Genomic DNA, 13,158 nt, shown 5'->3' with positions numbered 1-13,158 from the left:
ATTGCTCTTGATGGAACCTTGGGACTTTCAAGTAGCGATTTTCTGTAGGGCAGGGCTGTGGGAAGAGATGGATCGGTATGGTAGTTTGGAAGTTCACTACAAAAAGGAGACTGAGGATCTGGAAGTGGGTAAGATCCCTGGAGGATTGAGAGATGGTGGCAAAACTGCAAGGGCTGAGCCAAGGAGGTATGCTCACAGTTAGAGAGTGGTATGCATGTAGGGACCCAGGTCTGTGAGAGAGAGAAGAGGGAATTGGGAGAGAGTTGCAAGGAGTGGGAATATGCCAGCTTGGAAGAGGTTACAAAGCAGATGTGATAAGGAAGTGCGAAGTTTCCATGACAGGCTAGAGGCAGAAGATAGATCGCAAGTAGTAAGGAAGGAAAATGTGGTGAAGAAATGGAGGATCCGTGCAATTTTGTGTCTGTTGCAAAATAAATGGAAGAGCCATTGGAAGAGGAGGAAGTTTTCATCGAAGAGCCTGCCATTATTTGAAGAAGTCATGACAGCAAGAGGAGGATGCATATGAGAGCACTGTCCCTCAGGAACTGACCGGGAGTTCACTGCTTGGTGTTCAGAACTTTGCCAATTTAATGTGGCCTCAGGGGTTAGACAGAAAACGTGCCTGGTCTCAGTAACTATAGAGCAAATGTAGTTTCCAGTTCCAGTTGACAACCTCATTGTTAGGGGTTTCACTTGGCAACTTTGCCTTTTTTTTTTTTTTTAACAAACAAAACCCCATCCATTCTGTGTACTCTTGTCCTCACATCCTTTCCTGTGAAAATTATTGCCTGAAGCTTCATTAGGATCCCAGATCACTATTTTAGGAAAATCTTTGACAAAATGGAACTGATTTTAGAACCAAGAGCTAGATCTTCCTATGAAATTGATGGAGATGAGTCTTATCAAAACACATTATTCTGTTTCTTTTGGCAGAAAGACATGCTTGACATTTGTCATGATACAAACTCTTCTCCAACTGATATGATGACAGTTACTACAAACCAAAATATAATCTTGCAAAGCATCAGCAGCAATGAGGTAAGATGTTCTCTACTGCTTCATTTGTGTTGCTTGAATATTTTATAACAATCATATATTACAATTATATTTTTAAATGTAATCACAAAGTAATTGAAAGCACAATTAATAAGACAGTGTTCCACAAGTTTAACCTCAAGGCAGTAATTAGCTAGTCAACTCGGAATCTTGTGCACAGTGCGTATGTGTACCTAATACCACAGAATATTGAATATTGAAGCCATACTAAATAATAAAATATAGCTTGTGTTTATGTGTGTTAATGTGGAAAAAGAGAGGATCGTTAATCTGATCATGCCAATTCCATCACAGGGTACCACAAAGAAAGTGCCTTCTTTTGACCCCACTCACCACCACTCCCTACCATGATGAATTACTCCACAAAAAGTCCCTCACGGTACAGGGACAGTACTAGCAGCAAACAGTGTAATCCATAGAAAACTGTGGACTGATGCACAATATATACTGCAAACTGGTAACAGTGATTGCCTATGGGGAGAGAATTGGAGACGAACTTTGCATTGTGTGCTCATTTACAACTTCTGAATTTTTATAAAAATTAACATAGTCCAAACAGTTAAAAATATCACTACCCTATATTTTGTTGGTAAGAAAGAATATGGCCATAAGTTGTTTATATTTAAAAGTTAATGAGGTATGGACTATTACAATATTTATAAACAATAATAAGGACTTTGGAGATTGTGGAATAAAGACTTTTCAGCCCCTTTCTCCTTCCAAAAATCACCCCCCCAAAACCAAAGAAAACAAAAACCAAAACTTTAATTTAAAACACTTTCTTATTTTGAAATAATTATAGATTCATAGGAATTTATAAAAATAGTACAAAGAAGTCCTGTGTAACCTTCACCGGCTTCCTCCAATGGGAACTATTATCTAACTATAGCAGATTGTCAAAACTGGGAAATTGACATTGACACATTACAATTAACTAAACTATAGACCTTGCTTGGATTTCACTAGAATTTGCATACATTCCTTTTTCTTTCTATTTCTGTTTGTGTGTGTCTGAGTGTATAGTTCTGTGACTTTTTTAAAGATTTTATTTATTCACTTCGGAGAGAGAGAATGTATGCACATGCATGGAGTGGGAGAAGAGCAGAGGAGGAATAAGAGGATGGAGGAAAGAATCCCCTGCAGACCCCACGCTGAGCAGGGAGCCTGATCAGCTTGTACCATGACCTGAGACCACGTCCCTAGCCTAAACCAAGACTTGGTTGCCCAATTGACTGAGCACCCAGTCACCCCTGGTTCTGTGCCATTTCATCCCCTGAAACACTAGAATCAAAATATGAAACTGGAGGCTCCTTAGTGGCTCAGTCAGTTAAGCATCTGCCTTTGGTTCATTCAGGTCATGATCCTGATGCCTGGGCCCTGGGATCAAGCCCTGCATTGGGCTCCCTGCTCAATGGAGAGTCTGCTTCTCCCTCTCCCTCTGCTCCTCCCCCAGCCCATGCTTGCTCTCTCTCTCTCAAATAAAGAAGTAAATAAATCTTAGGAAACAAAAACAAAAACAACTTACTACGCTTTTATATAGCCACATCCTCCCCTCTTCCCGAATCCCTAGCAACTACTGATCTATTTTCCATCTCCATAATTTTGTCATTTTAAAAATGTCATATAAATGGAATTATCATACCTATAATTTTTTTACATCTGTTTACATTTTTGACATCTTTTGAGACTGGCTTTTTCTTCTCACCATAATGCCCTTGAAATAGATCCAAGTTTTGAAATAGATCCAAGTTTTATCAAGTTTCTTTACGTCGCTAAGTAGTGTTCTATGGCATGGATGTTCACAGTTTACTAAACCATTCACCTGTTTAGAAACATTTAGGTTGTTTCCAGTTTGGGGCTATTACATGTAAAGCTACTATGAGCGATTGTTGTTTTTGGTTTTGTTTTTTTAAAAGATTTTATTTATTTATTCATGAGAGACACAGAGAGAGGCAGAGACACAGGCAGAGGGAGAAGCAGGTTCCATGCAGGGAGCCTGATGTGGGACTTGATCCCAGGACTCCGGGATCACACCCTGAGCCAAAGGCAAAGGCTCAACCGCTGAGCCAACCAGGCGTCCCTATGAGCAATTGTGTATAGATTTCTGTATAAACATATATTTTCGGGGGATCTCCTGATGGCTCAGCGGTTTGGCGCCTGCCTTTGACCCAGGTGATCCTGGAATCCTGGGATCGAGTCCCGCGTCGGGCTCCCTGCAGGGAGCCCGTTTATCCCTCTGCCTCTCTTTCTGTTTCTCTTGAACAAATAAAAATCTTAAAACAACAACAACATACATTTTCATTTCTCGAGGATAGATGTCCAGGAATCCATTTACTGGATCATATGATAAATGTATGTTTAACTTTTTAAAAAACCTGTCAATTTCCCAGAATGGCTCCATCATTTTATGTTCCCACCATCAATGAATGAGAGATCCAATTTCTCTGTACCCTGCCCAGCATTTGGCACTATCAGCATTTTTTATTTTAACCATTTTAATAGATTTATGGTGGTATTTCATTGTGGTTTTAATTTACATTTCCCTAATGACTGATTTTGAACATTTTTTCCATGGGTTTATTGTTCCCCATTGGCATAAATTATTTGAACTTTTACATTTTCTGATTGGATTGTTCATTTTCTTACGGTGGGGTTTAGAGAATTCCTTATATATTCTGGATATGTGGTTTGGAAATATTTTCTACTAGTTATTAAGAGAAACTATATTATTATTTTCACCTTTGTAACATGGCTTTCATTGAACAGAATTTTTTCATTTTGATGAAAACCAATTTATCATTTTTTTATGGGTCTTAATTCTCATGTTATATGTAAGAATTCTTTTCCTTGATCTGGGTCCTGGTTCAGTTGTGTTCAGTTTATAAGATATTATGTGTTCAGTTTAGAAAAATTGTGTTCAGTTTTAAAAATGTATGAATCTATGCACTTTTCTGAATGTATGCGACATTTAAATTGAACATAATGGAATGGGGAGGGGTATGCTTTCAAATATCTGAGAAAAGAAATGTTTTCAACCTAGGATTCTATATCCAGACAAGCTATAAATCAAGCATTAGAGTTGAATAAAGACATTTTTCTGACATATTAACTCTCAAGAATTTTACTTCTCAACAACATTTTAAGGACGCTACTATGTGCCCCATTATATTAAGGAAATAGGGGGGCATCTGGCTGGCTTAGTCGGTAGAGCCTGTGACTCTTGAAACTGAGGTTGTATGCTTGAGCCCTATGTTAGGTGTAGAGATTACTTAAAAAAAATCTTTTAAAAAATTAAAGGAATAAAAAAGGAAAATTGGACCCATGATTCAGGGGATCTGGAAGCCAATGTGAGAGAGAATCATTGGTATAATGAAGAAGGCAAGTTCCAGGGCATCAGCCATGTATCAAGTTTAGAAAACAAAGAGCAGAGATAATTTGGGGTTGAGGGAGAGAGAAGAGCAGGATAATGGAGATTTCCAGGAAGGAAATGAACTAATATATTAACTGATATATTTAGCCAAGTGGAGAAACCGTTGGAGATTGGGAAGATTTAGGCATTAAAATTATGTAAGTAAACAGGGCAGCCCAGGTGGCTCAGCGGTTTAGCGCCACCTTCAGCCCAGTGCGTGATCCTGGAGACCTGGGATCAAGTCCCACGTCAGGCTCCCTGCATGGAGCCTGCTTCTCCCTCTGCCTGTGTCTCTGCCTCTCTCTCTCTATCTCTCTCTCTGTCTCTCATGAATAAATAAATAAAATCTTAATATATATATATACACACATATATAAGAAAACAAGCAAAACAAAACAGAAATAAAGATGAGGGTAGGGTATAAGAATATGAAGTTGTCCACTATTATAAAAAAACCATAATATTTCATTTTGATGACTCAGGAGCTAGCAGGACAATTGTATTATCTAGAGACATGGAAGAAAATACCAAGAGAACTGTTAAAGGACTGGAGGTGGTTACCTCAGGGGGAAGGGGTGGAGAAGGAAACTGATGACCTTTTTGTTATAAGTTTTTTTTTTATCATTATTTGACTCTAAAAATATGCAAGATGGATAAAAAGTTGAAATTAAAAATTAAATTGTAGAAATAGTTCGAGGTGCCTGGCTGGCCTAGTTGGTAAAGCATGTGACTCCTGATCTTGGGGTCATGAGTTTGAGCCCCACATTGGATGTAGAGATTACTTAAAAATAAATCTTTAAAAATATATATATATTATATATATATATATATAAATAGTTAATCAGAAAGGATGAATACTTACCATTTACATAGATGTGGTTGGAACTGAAGGGTATCATGCTAACTGAAATAAGTCAATCAGAGAAAGATAATTATCATGTGGTTTCACTCATGCAGAATATAAGAAATAGTGCAGGAATCCCTGGGTGGCGCAGCGGTTTGGCGCCTGCCTTTGGCCCAGGGTGCGATCCTGGAGACCCGGAATCGAATCCCACGTCAGGCTCCCGGTGCATGGAGCCTGCTTCTCCCTCTGCCTATGTCTCTGCTTCTCTCTCTCTGTGTGACTATCATTAAAAAAAAAAAAAAAAAAAATCTTTAATAGTGCAGAGGACCATAAGGGAAGGGAGTGAGAACGGAATGGGAAAAAATCAGAGAGGGAGACGAACCATAAAAAGACTCTTAACTCTGGGAAGCAAACTGAGGGTCGCTGAAGGGGAGGTGGGTGAGAAGATGGGGTAACTGGGTGATGGACATTAAGGAGGGGACGTGATATGATGAGCACGGAGTATGATACGCAACTGATGAACTACTGAAAACTACATCTGAAACTAATGATATCGTTATATGTTAGCTAATTGAATTTAAATTAAAAAAAAAAAGGAGGGCACATGCTGTATTGAGCACTGGGTATTATATAAGACTGGTGAATCACTGACCTCTGCCTCTGAAACCAATAATACATTTTATGTTAATTGAATTTAAATTTTTAAAAAATGAATGATTAAATCAGGCCTTCTTTAGGGCATAGGATGGGATGAGGTAGAATGACATTTATTTTTAATACTATTATTTCTATTTTTTAATATTAAAAAATAGCATAGAGGCATCTGGCTGACTCAGTTGGTAGAGATGCGACTCTTGATCTCAGGGTTGTGAGTTCAAGCCCCATGTTGGGTGTTTTTAAAATCTTAAAAAATTTTAAAAATTAAAAACAGCCTATTTAGCACTACTTGAATATTTTTCTTTGTGTATATGTAACTTTTTAAAACAGATTAAAAACCAAAATTCAAACCAAAGTTGCTTTAGTATACTGACTCTCCACAGAGGGTGTGATCTTGCCCTCCAGGGGGCACTTGGCACTGTTCTGAGAGGTTTTTGGTGTCACAACTGGGGTGGAGGTGCTACTGGCATCTAGTGGGTAGAAGTTGGGGATGCTGCTAAAACATCCTAAAGTGCACAGGACAGCACCCACAATGATGAATTATCTAGCACCCAAATTTTAGTAGTGGTGAGGCTGAGCGACCCTACCAAGCTGCCGGCTTTGTCACAACATAGAAGGCTGTCGTATTTTGGGTTACTAATATTGCAGAGTAATTGAAATAAAATACCAGATCAATCTTTAAAGTGATTATCATGCATTAAAAATTGATAAACAAAAACACATTTACTTCTCATTTTTATGGTATATTTAGGTAATTTTCTTTTGTAAAGGATTAAATATCCCTTTATCATAGTACATCTTTTTCCACACAATTTAAAAATGAAGGTTTATTGAACCTTCATTTTGTATTTTTCTTATTATGACTGAAATAACTTTGAACTCATTTCTGAGGAAGAAATAGACTCTGACTATTGAACTTACCTTTTCTCTCTAGTGCTTTCTCTAGGATTAAAATTGTAAAACCCAAGGTCATCCTTTACTTTTCTTTGAACGAAAGCTTGCTTTTCTTTTTGGGTGTCTGCAATAGGTTTTTCTAGTTTAGGAATATAGGCAGCCTCCTTGCTTGTAGGATCGTCCCCTTAGAGACTTCACAGCCTCTCTCAATCTTCTTTTATAAAGGAGAATCTTCCTTTCAAATTTAATTACATATGATTTTTCTGCCTCTTTTCTCTTCTGTATGTTTGGGATTCTGTTGTTTGCAGATTAGAATGCTATACTCTTTTCTCTAGTCAATTGTTATCTCCTGCATCATTGTCGGTGGTTTATGAAATCCATTTGTGTTAGGCATGTGCTATTCTAATATCTTCTCTCCTTCACTCATGACTGAATGTCATTATTCCAGTTGTCCTCCTTGTAGCACCCAAGTCCATCTTAAATTATTTCATATTTAGCATTCTAAAAGAAATTAGAAAATCCAGAGCTGTCCCTGTTTTAGAGTATTCATTTCCATGATAGCCTTCAAAGTATATGTTATTCCCTACATCCTTTTTGTGTATGTGTGATGTTTAGGGTTTTTCAGTTTATTCTATGGCAGAAATTTTTGTCAGGTACTTATAGGTATCACCTATCTTTTATTTGTTCCCAGACTTACAGATTAGGTTTGAGTATCCTTTCTCTTAATTTTGCTTATTGTTATTGATTCTTTTCTTTCTGGTTCTTTTCAAGATTCTTTGTTTCAAACTTTTCATGATAGCAAGAAAGCAGAGAGGTTAAGAACTTCAGAGTCCGGGTATGATTTCTGGCTCTACCATTGGCTGGTTATGTGACCTTGATTAACCTCTCTGGGCCTGTATGTAAAAAGAAACAAAAGTTCTTACCCTTAGTGTTGGTGTGAGGATTAAATTACTTAATAAGTGTAAGTTGCATAGAGGAGTGTCTGACACTATATATGTAAATGATAGTCATCATCATGGATTTTTGTAGGTAGGTGTGCACATACATACTCTGCATTTTTCAGCTTTTCCAAAAGGACCAACTAATAAATGAATGGAGCAGTTAAGACTGATCACAGCTCATTAATCAAGATAGAACCTGATGGGAGAACCAGTTGTATATTTTAAGACTTTCCATATGAAGGCTGCTATTTCCCAAAGTTTAGCATAAAAATTTCATTGAATCACTATAATTACATGAAATGGTAGAAATATATTTTGAGGTCTCATAGAGTATTCCGGACTGAGGATCTGAACAGAAACTCAAAAACTATTTATATATATAACATATATACTTTTATATATATAAAATATATACCTTTATATTTTTATGTAGATAAAATAAGTACCATATATATTTTTATATAGATAAAATAGTTTAATATATATAAAAAGGAAAAATTCAACAGTCAATAAACACGTGAAACTATCTCCAAACTTTTCTACTAATCAAAGTATATGCATTCAAGAACAATAAGATGACCAATTCCATATATTATTAAGAATTGATCAGGGATCCCTGGGTGGCGCAGCGGTTTAGCGCCTGCCTTTGGCCCAGGGCGCGATCCTGGAGACCCGGGATCGAATCCCACGTCAGGCTCCCGGGGCATGGAGCCTGCTTCTCCCTCTGCCTGTCTCTCTCTCTCTGTCTCTCTCTCTCTGTGAGTATCATAAATAAAAAAAAAAAAAAAAAAAAAAAAAAAAAAAAATTTAAAAAAAAATTTAAAAAGAATTGATGATAATTAAAAAGGGAGAAGATGTAGCAAAACATCCTCATGCACCGCTCATAAAGTATGAGCAGTAAATGTAAACTGTACTTCTAAAGTACTGTGTGCAAAACAACTTAAAAACATTCATACTCTTTGAATCAATAATTCCATATCTAGAAATTTACTCTAAGGACAAAATACAAAATTGGAGTATTAGTTACAAGGATGTTCACAGCATTATGTGTGATAATGAAGAATTAAAAATTGCCTAATAAGCATTCTGGGCTTATATTGTAAGACTCATGGGGTTTACTAAACATTGTTATGACCCTCTGATAGATACTTGTTGAGGGAAAGAATTTACAATTGCATTATAATAATGTTTACTTAGTAAATCGCTATGTAATTTGTATTTGTCTTCCATGAGAAAGCTGGATAGAGTATTATGCAACTATATTTTTAAATATTTAGGAAATAAACTAAGGAAATATTATTTCTATGCTAGCAGTGTTTGCTTTTTATTTGTAGGGTGATAGTTTATTTCTACTGCATTCTCAAAGATCTGTTTTTATTTTTCTATATATTCTAAAAAGAGTACCTTGCTCCCCTTTAAAATTGGATGGGAAAAGAAAGAAAATTGCCACATAGTGGTAGAATTTTTGAAATGCAGAAGAGAAGAGCAAACTGTGAAATTCACAACCGTCTAGTATCAGGGTGAACCAGTCCAGGTCTCTTCCTTGTCACTGACAACCAGGATGGTCTTAGATTGGGTACCCAACCTTTGCCAAGAGATAGAAAATGCTTTAAAAAGCAGGTACCGCTAAAAAAAAAAAAAAAAAAGCAGGTACCGCTGCTTAATATGTATGACTATGAGGTTATTATGATTGAATACCTAAAATATTTTAATGGCAGTGTAAATAGAGGATTTTATTTTTATTATTTTCTGTGATAATTAAAATGAACAAAGTGGAAAGGATCCCCAAGCTTGATTGAAAATGAACAAATGACATATCAGAGGCTTGTGACAGACTGCCTACCTGTGTGACAGGCATCTGAGCTTAGGGCAAAGACTTTTTTTTTTTTTTTTTTTTTTTTACCAACAATTCCCTTAAATAGGTGGTTCACCTGGATAATAGAAGCCAGAGAGCTCGTTGTAACTTTTGGGGGTTGAGGGGTTATTTTAACTACTACTTGCATCTATTAGTGTGCTAGACATTAAATAGGGCCAAATCACTAACAGCAACGACTTCTAAGGAAGGAACCTATCGACAATGAATTCTAATAAGAAAACACTTTGTATTTCTAGAGTAAAGAGTACTTTTCATAAATCAAGTTGGTTTTCAACCACATTTTTTAGCATAATGATTATTTTCTAGAGAGTAAAAGGAAGTTTTTCTTGAGAGGTTGCATGCCATGATTAGATCAGAAAGCTGTCATAGTGAAAACTTTAATCAGCTTTGCTGCTTCCTTTCAGTCTAGAGTTATATCTGTAGCTTCCATACCGGGTAAGGATTTCCACCTCCACCAATTGTAAATAATGCCCCAGGAAGGCATTATGGAAAAGACCATGTTCCTTTGGGGCTGTTCACTGCTGTGGCCAAAGGATTCTTTCCAGTTACCCACCCAGATGGAATTTGTGGCAGCTTAGTAGCCTGGACGCTGACATGATAAAAGTATAAAATATTGAATTTCTATGTGTCTGTGTGATTTCAGCTTTGATCTTCATTTTCAATTATGCAATTAATCATGTCCACATCTCTGTGAGCTTGGTGCTCCAGGAGGATAGATTTTTTTTCCCATTATTTTAGTCCTAAATACTTTCTCCAATTTAAGAGGAATCTACAGTGTGAAACTTTGGCTTAGAAAAATCAATAATCATTCTGTCAACAAAGCAGTACATTGAATAACTAAGTTGCTATTTCATGATATTGCAGGAGTTTGACCAAGACGAGGACTGCAGTCATTCCACATTGGTTAGTGAAGGAGGAGATCCAAGCGGTGGTGGACAAGATTGGCATCCCAGGACAGAAGGTATCTGGCTTAGGTCCTTGACATGTTCCCAAAGATAACACTGATCATTTGGACTCCCCGCCCCCCTACTACCCCAACTTCAGTAGTGCTCGATAGAGAATTTTAAAAACACAGAAAAGTACAAAGGTAAAGAAAACTCATTCACAAATCCTATCCTTTGGTCCTTTTTTTTCTTTCTATCCTTTGGTCCTTATCTCAACCAGAGTGTCTTGTCAACTTGCTGGTCACATGGCCATCTCTCTTATGTCTCTCTCTTGACTCACCTCACCCCAGCTCAGCCAGCCATCCTCTGCCCCTTTTCTTTCTGTCTGATAACACCTTTTGCCCCCATTTGTTTCCTCTCAGAGTCTTCCATGAGGGAGCTGATGAGAAGCTCTCTCTTCCAGAACCAAGCATTTCTCCCAGAGCTTCTCTCTTCAGGAAAAGATGGGGAACTGAACAAGGCACTAAAGCCCCAAGTTTCAGCCTTTTATTCCATGAAGACATAAGTCTGGAATTTTCCAGAAACAACACTCATTCCAAATATGTTATCTGGTCATATCCATGAGGGACTTTGCACTTAACAGACCACAAAGTATTTGCAGTTCTCACTTCAGAAAATAGTCTCCACAGTGATCACAATGACCTGTCATCTACTCACCTATAAACTTCTAAATTAAATGTTTAGTCACACTGCTCCGATTTCTCTTCAGCAATTTTCGGATTTCCATTTCTAACTCTCCAGGGAAGCTATCCTCTTAAGACTCTTTTCTTCTGCAACCTCATGAACCAAACACTGCAGTGCTGTCCCAAAGGCTATCTCCTTTGGCCCCTTATATGATGCTGCCCTCTTCTGGGCAGCTCCTGCCTCTCTCAAACTCACTCCGAATCTTTCTCCAGCTGAGGATGGAGAATAGTTTAGTGATTGTTGAAATAATTAACACCACAGAACCTGAAAAACCTAATTAAAATGAAAATATCCTGGCCCTTATCCTGGCCCTCTTCCAAACACCCCTTGTGGTCTCACTTTGATTTTCGAACACTTCAAAGCAGAGCTCTCAGAACAATTGTGTCTCAAGCACCTTCCAAGAGGTTAAATAATTTGTCTATTCTACTCAATCTGGAGTTGGCTTGCCATCTGAGATGCAATTAATTCTTTTAAGATAATTTATGATTTTAATAGTTTTAAAATATATAACATTTTCGTATAGGAGCCATAGCACATATGTAGCATCTCCATTAAGCTCTTGCTTAAAATTTGAGCTTTTATAACATGGGTTACAAACTTGAAAGAAAGAATTATGTTTCAGATAGATTTTCTTCTCATAGTTGATAGTCTTTAGTAATTACTTTTTGAAGTCACAAATCTGAAATAAAAATGTTTGAGGCACTACTGTGCGTTGTATTCACCTTAAGTATCAATAAATCTCTTTAAATCCATTTATGTGTTTCCAACATACTCGAAGCTGTTGATATGCAAGTGCTTGCACACTTTATAAAGACTTTATTCATATGCCATGAGTATCTTATTTTTGTAGATATACAAAACTTAATCATTTAGTTTATCTCTGTTTGCTCACTGTATTCCATTCAAAAGGGAGCATCACTAAGATATATATAAACTCTATAATGTTTTGATCATACCCGCAGACTTTAACAGCTAATATTCCTAGAGCATGCATTGGTTTAATTATAGGCTTTTATAGGTGGTAATTTGTAAAATACAATTTATGGTCCCCCTTAAAATCCCTCATCTTTTTCCTTAGTCTAAAAATCTTCTTGCATTTGTCAATCAGCTATTTTCTTAAAACAATTATCAGATGCAAACCTTGTAGCCATGTTGAGCATGTAAAATCACTCTTTTAATAAATGGAATAAGAACTTTCCCCCTGAAATCAGTAGGCTTAAAATTTTTTTTGATGCAGTGTATATTCATCAGGATTCTTAGTTGCAGGGACACCTGGGTAGCTTAATGGTTGAGCATCTGCCTTTGGCTCAGGGCCTGACCCCAGGGTCCTGGGATCAAATCCCACATTGGGTTCCCCACAGGGAGCCTGCTTCTCCCTCTGCCTATGTCTCTGCCTCTGTCTCTGTGTCTCTCATGAATAAATAAATAGCATCTTTAAAAAAAGGATTCTTTCTTTTTTTTTTAAATTTTATTTATTTATGATAGTCACAGAGAGAGACAGAGAGAGACAGAGAGAGAGGCAGAGACATAAGCAGGCTCCATGCAGGGAGCCCGACGTGGGACTTGATCCCGGGTCTCCAGGATTGCACCCTGGGCCAAAGGCAGGCGCTAAACTGCTGCGCCACCCAGGGATCCCAAAAAAAGGATTCTTAGTTGCAGATAACAGACTCTAGTTGAGCTAGAAATGTAGTCTTAAAAAAATCCTAGAAAGCCCACAGACCATTGAAAAGCCAAAGGTCAACAGACTTCTGTCTGTTCAAAGGAGAAATCAAAAGTTTGATTGTCAGGAAGAATTCTGGTAACTATCTCAAAACTGGCTACTCACCCCCAAATCATGCTGCTCTGCTACAACC

At 37.3% G+C, this 13,158-nt stretch overlaps 1 protein-coding gene across 5 annotated transcripts in view; it reads left to right on the top strand.

Annotated features, from left to right (window-relative positions):
* MAP3K19 (mitogen-activated protein kinase kinase kinase 19) overlaps nucleotides 1-13,158 on the top strand; it is a 60,018-nt gene that overhangs the window by 23,332 nt on the left and 23,528 nt on the right. For all 5 annotated transcript variants that reach the window (XM_072757615.1, XM_072757613.1, XM_072757616.1 and 2 more), the window contains 2 exons: nucleotides 934-1,038; nucleotides 10,542-10,638. In XM_072757615.1, the coding sequence (XP_072613716.1) occupies nucleotides 940-1,038; nucleotides 10,542-10,638 (196 nt within the window). In that variant the 5' untranslated portion in view covers nucleotides 934-939. The remainder of the gene's footprint in view (nucleotides 1-933; nucleotides 1,039-10,541; nucleotides 10,639-13,158) is intronic.

This window comes from Vulpes vulpes, chromosome 5 (genome assembly GCF_048418805.1).
Source record: "Vulpes vulpes isolate BD-2025 chromosome 5, VulVul3, whole genome shotgun sequence".
Lineage (NCBI taxonomy): Eukaryota > Metazoa > Chordata > Mammalia > Carnivora > Canidae > Vulpes > Vulpes vulpes.
Note: the sequence above shows the minus strand (reverse complement) of the source record. Positions and strands in the feature narration are given on the sequence as shown.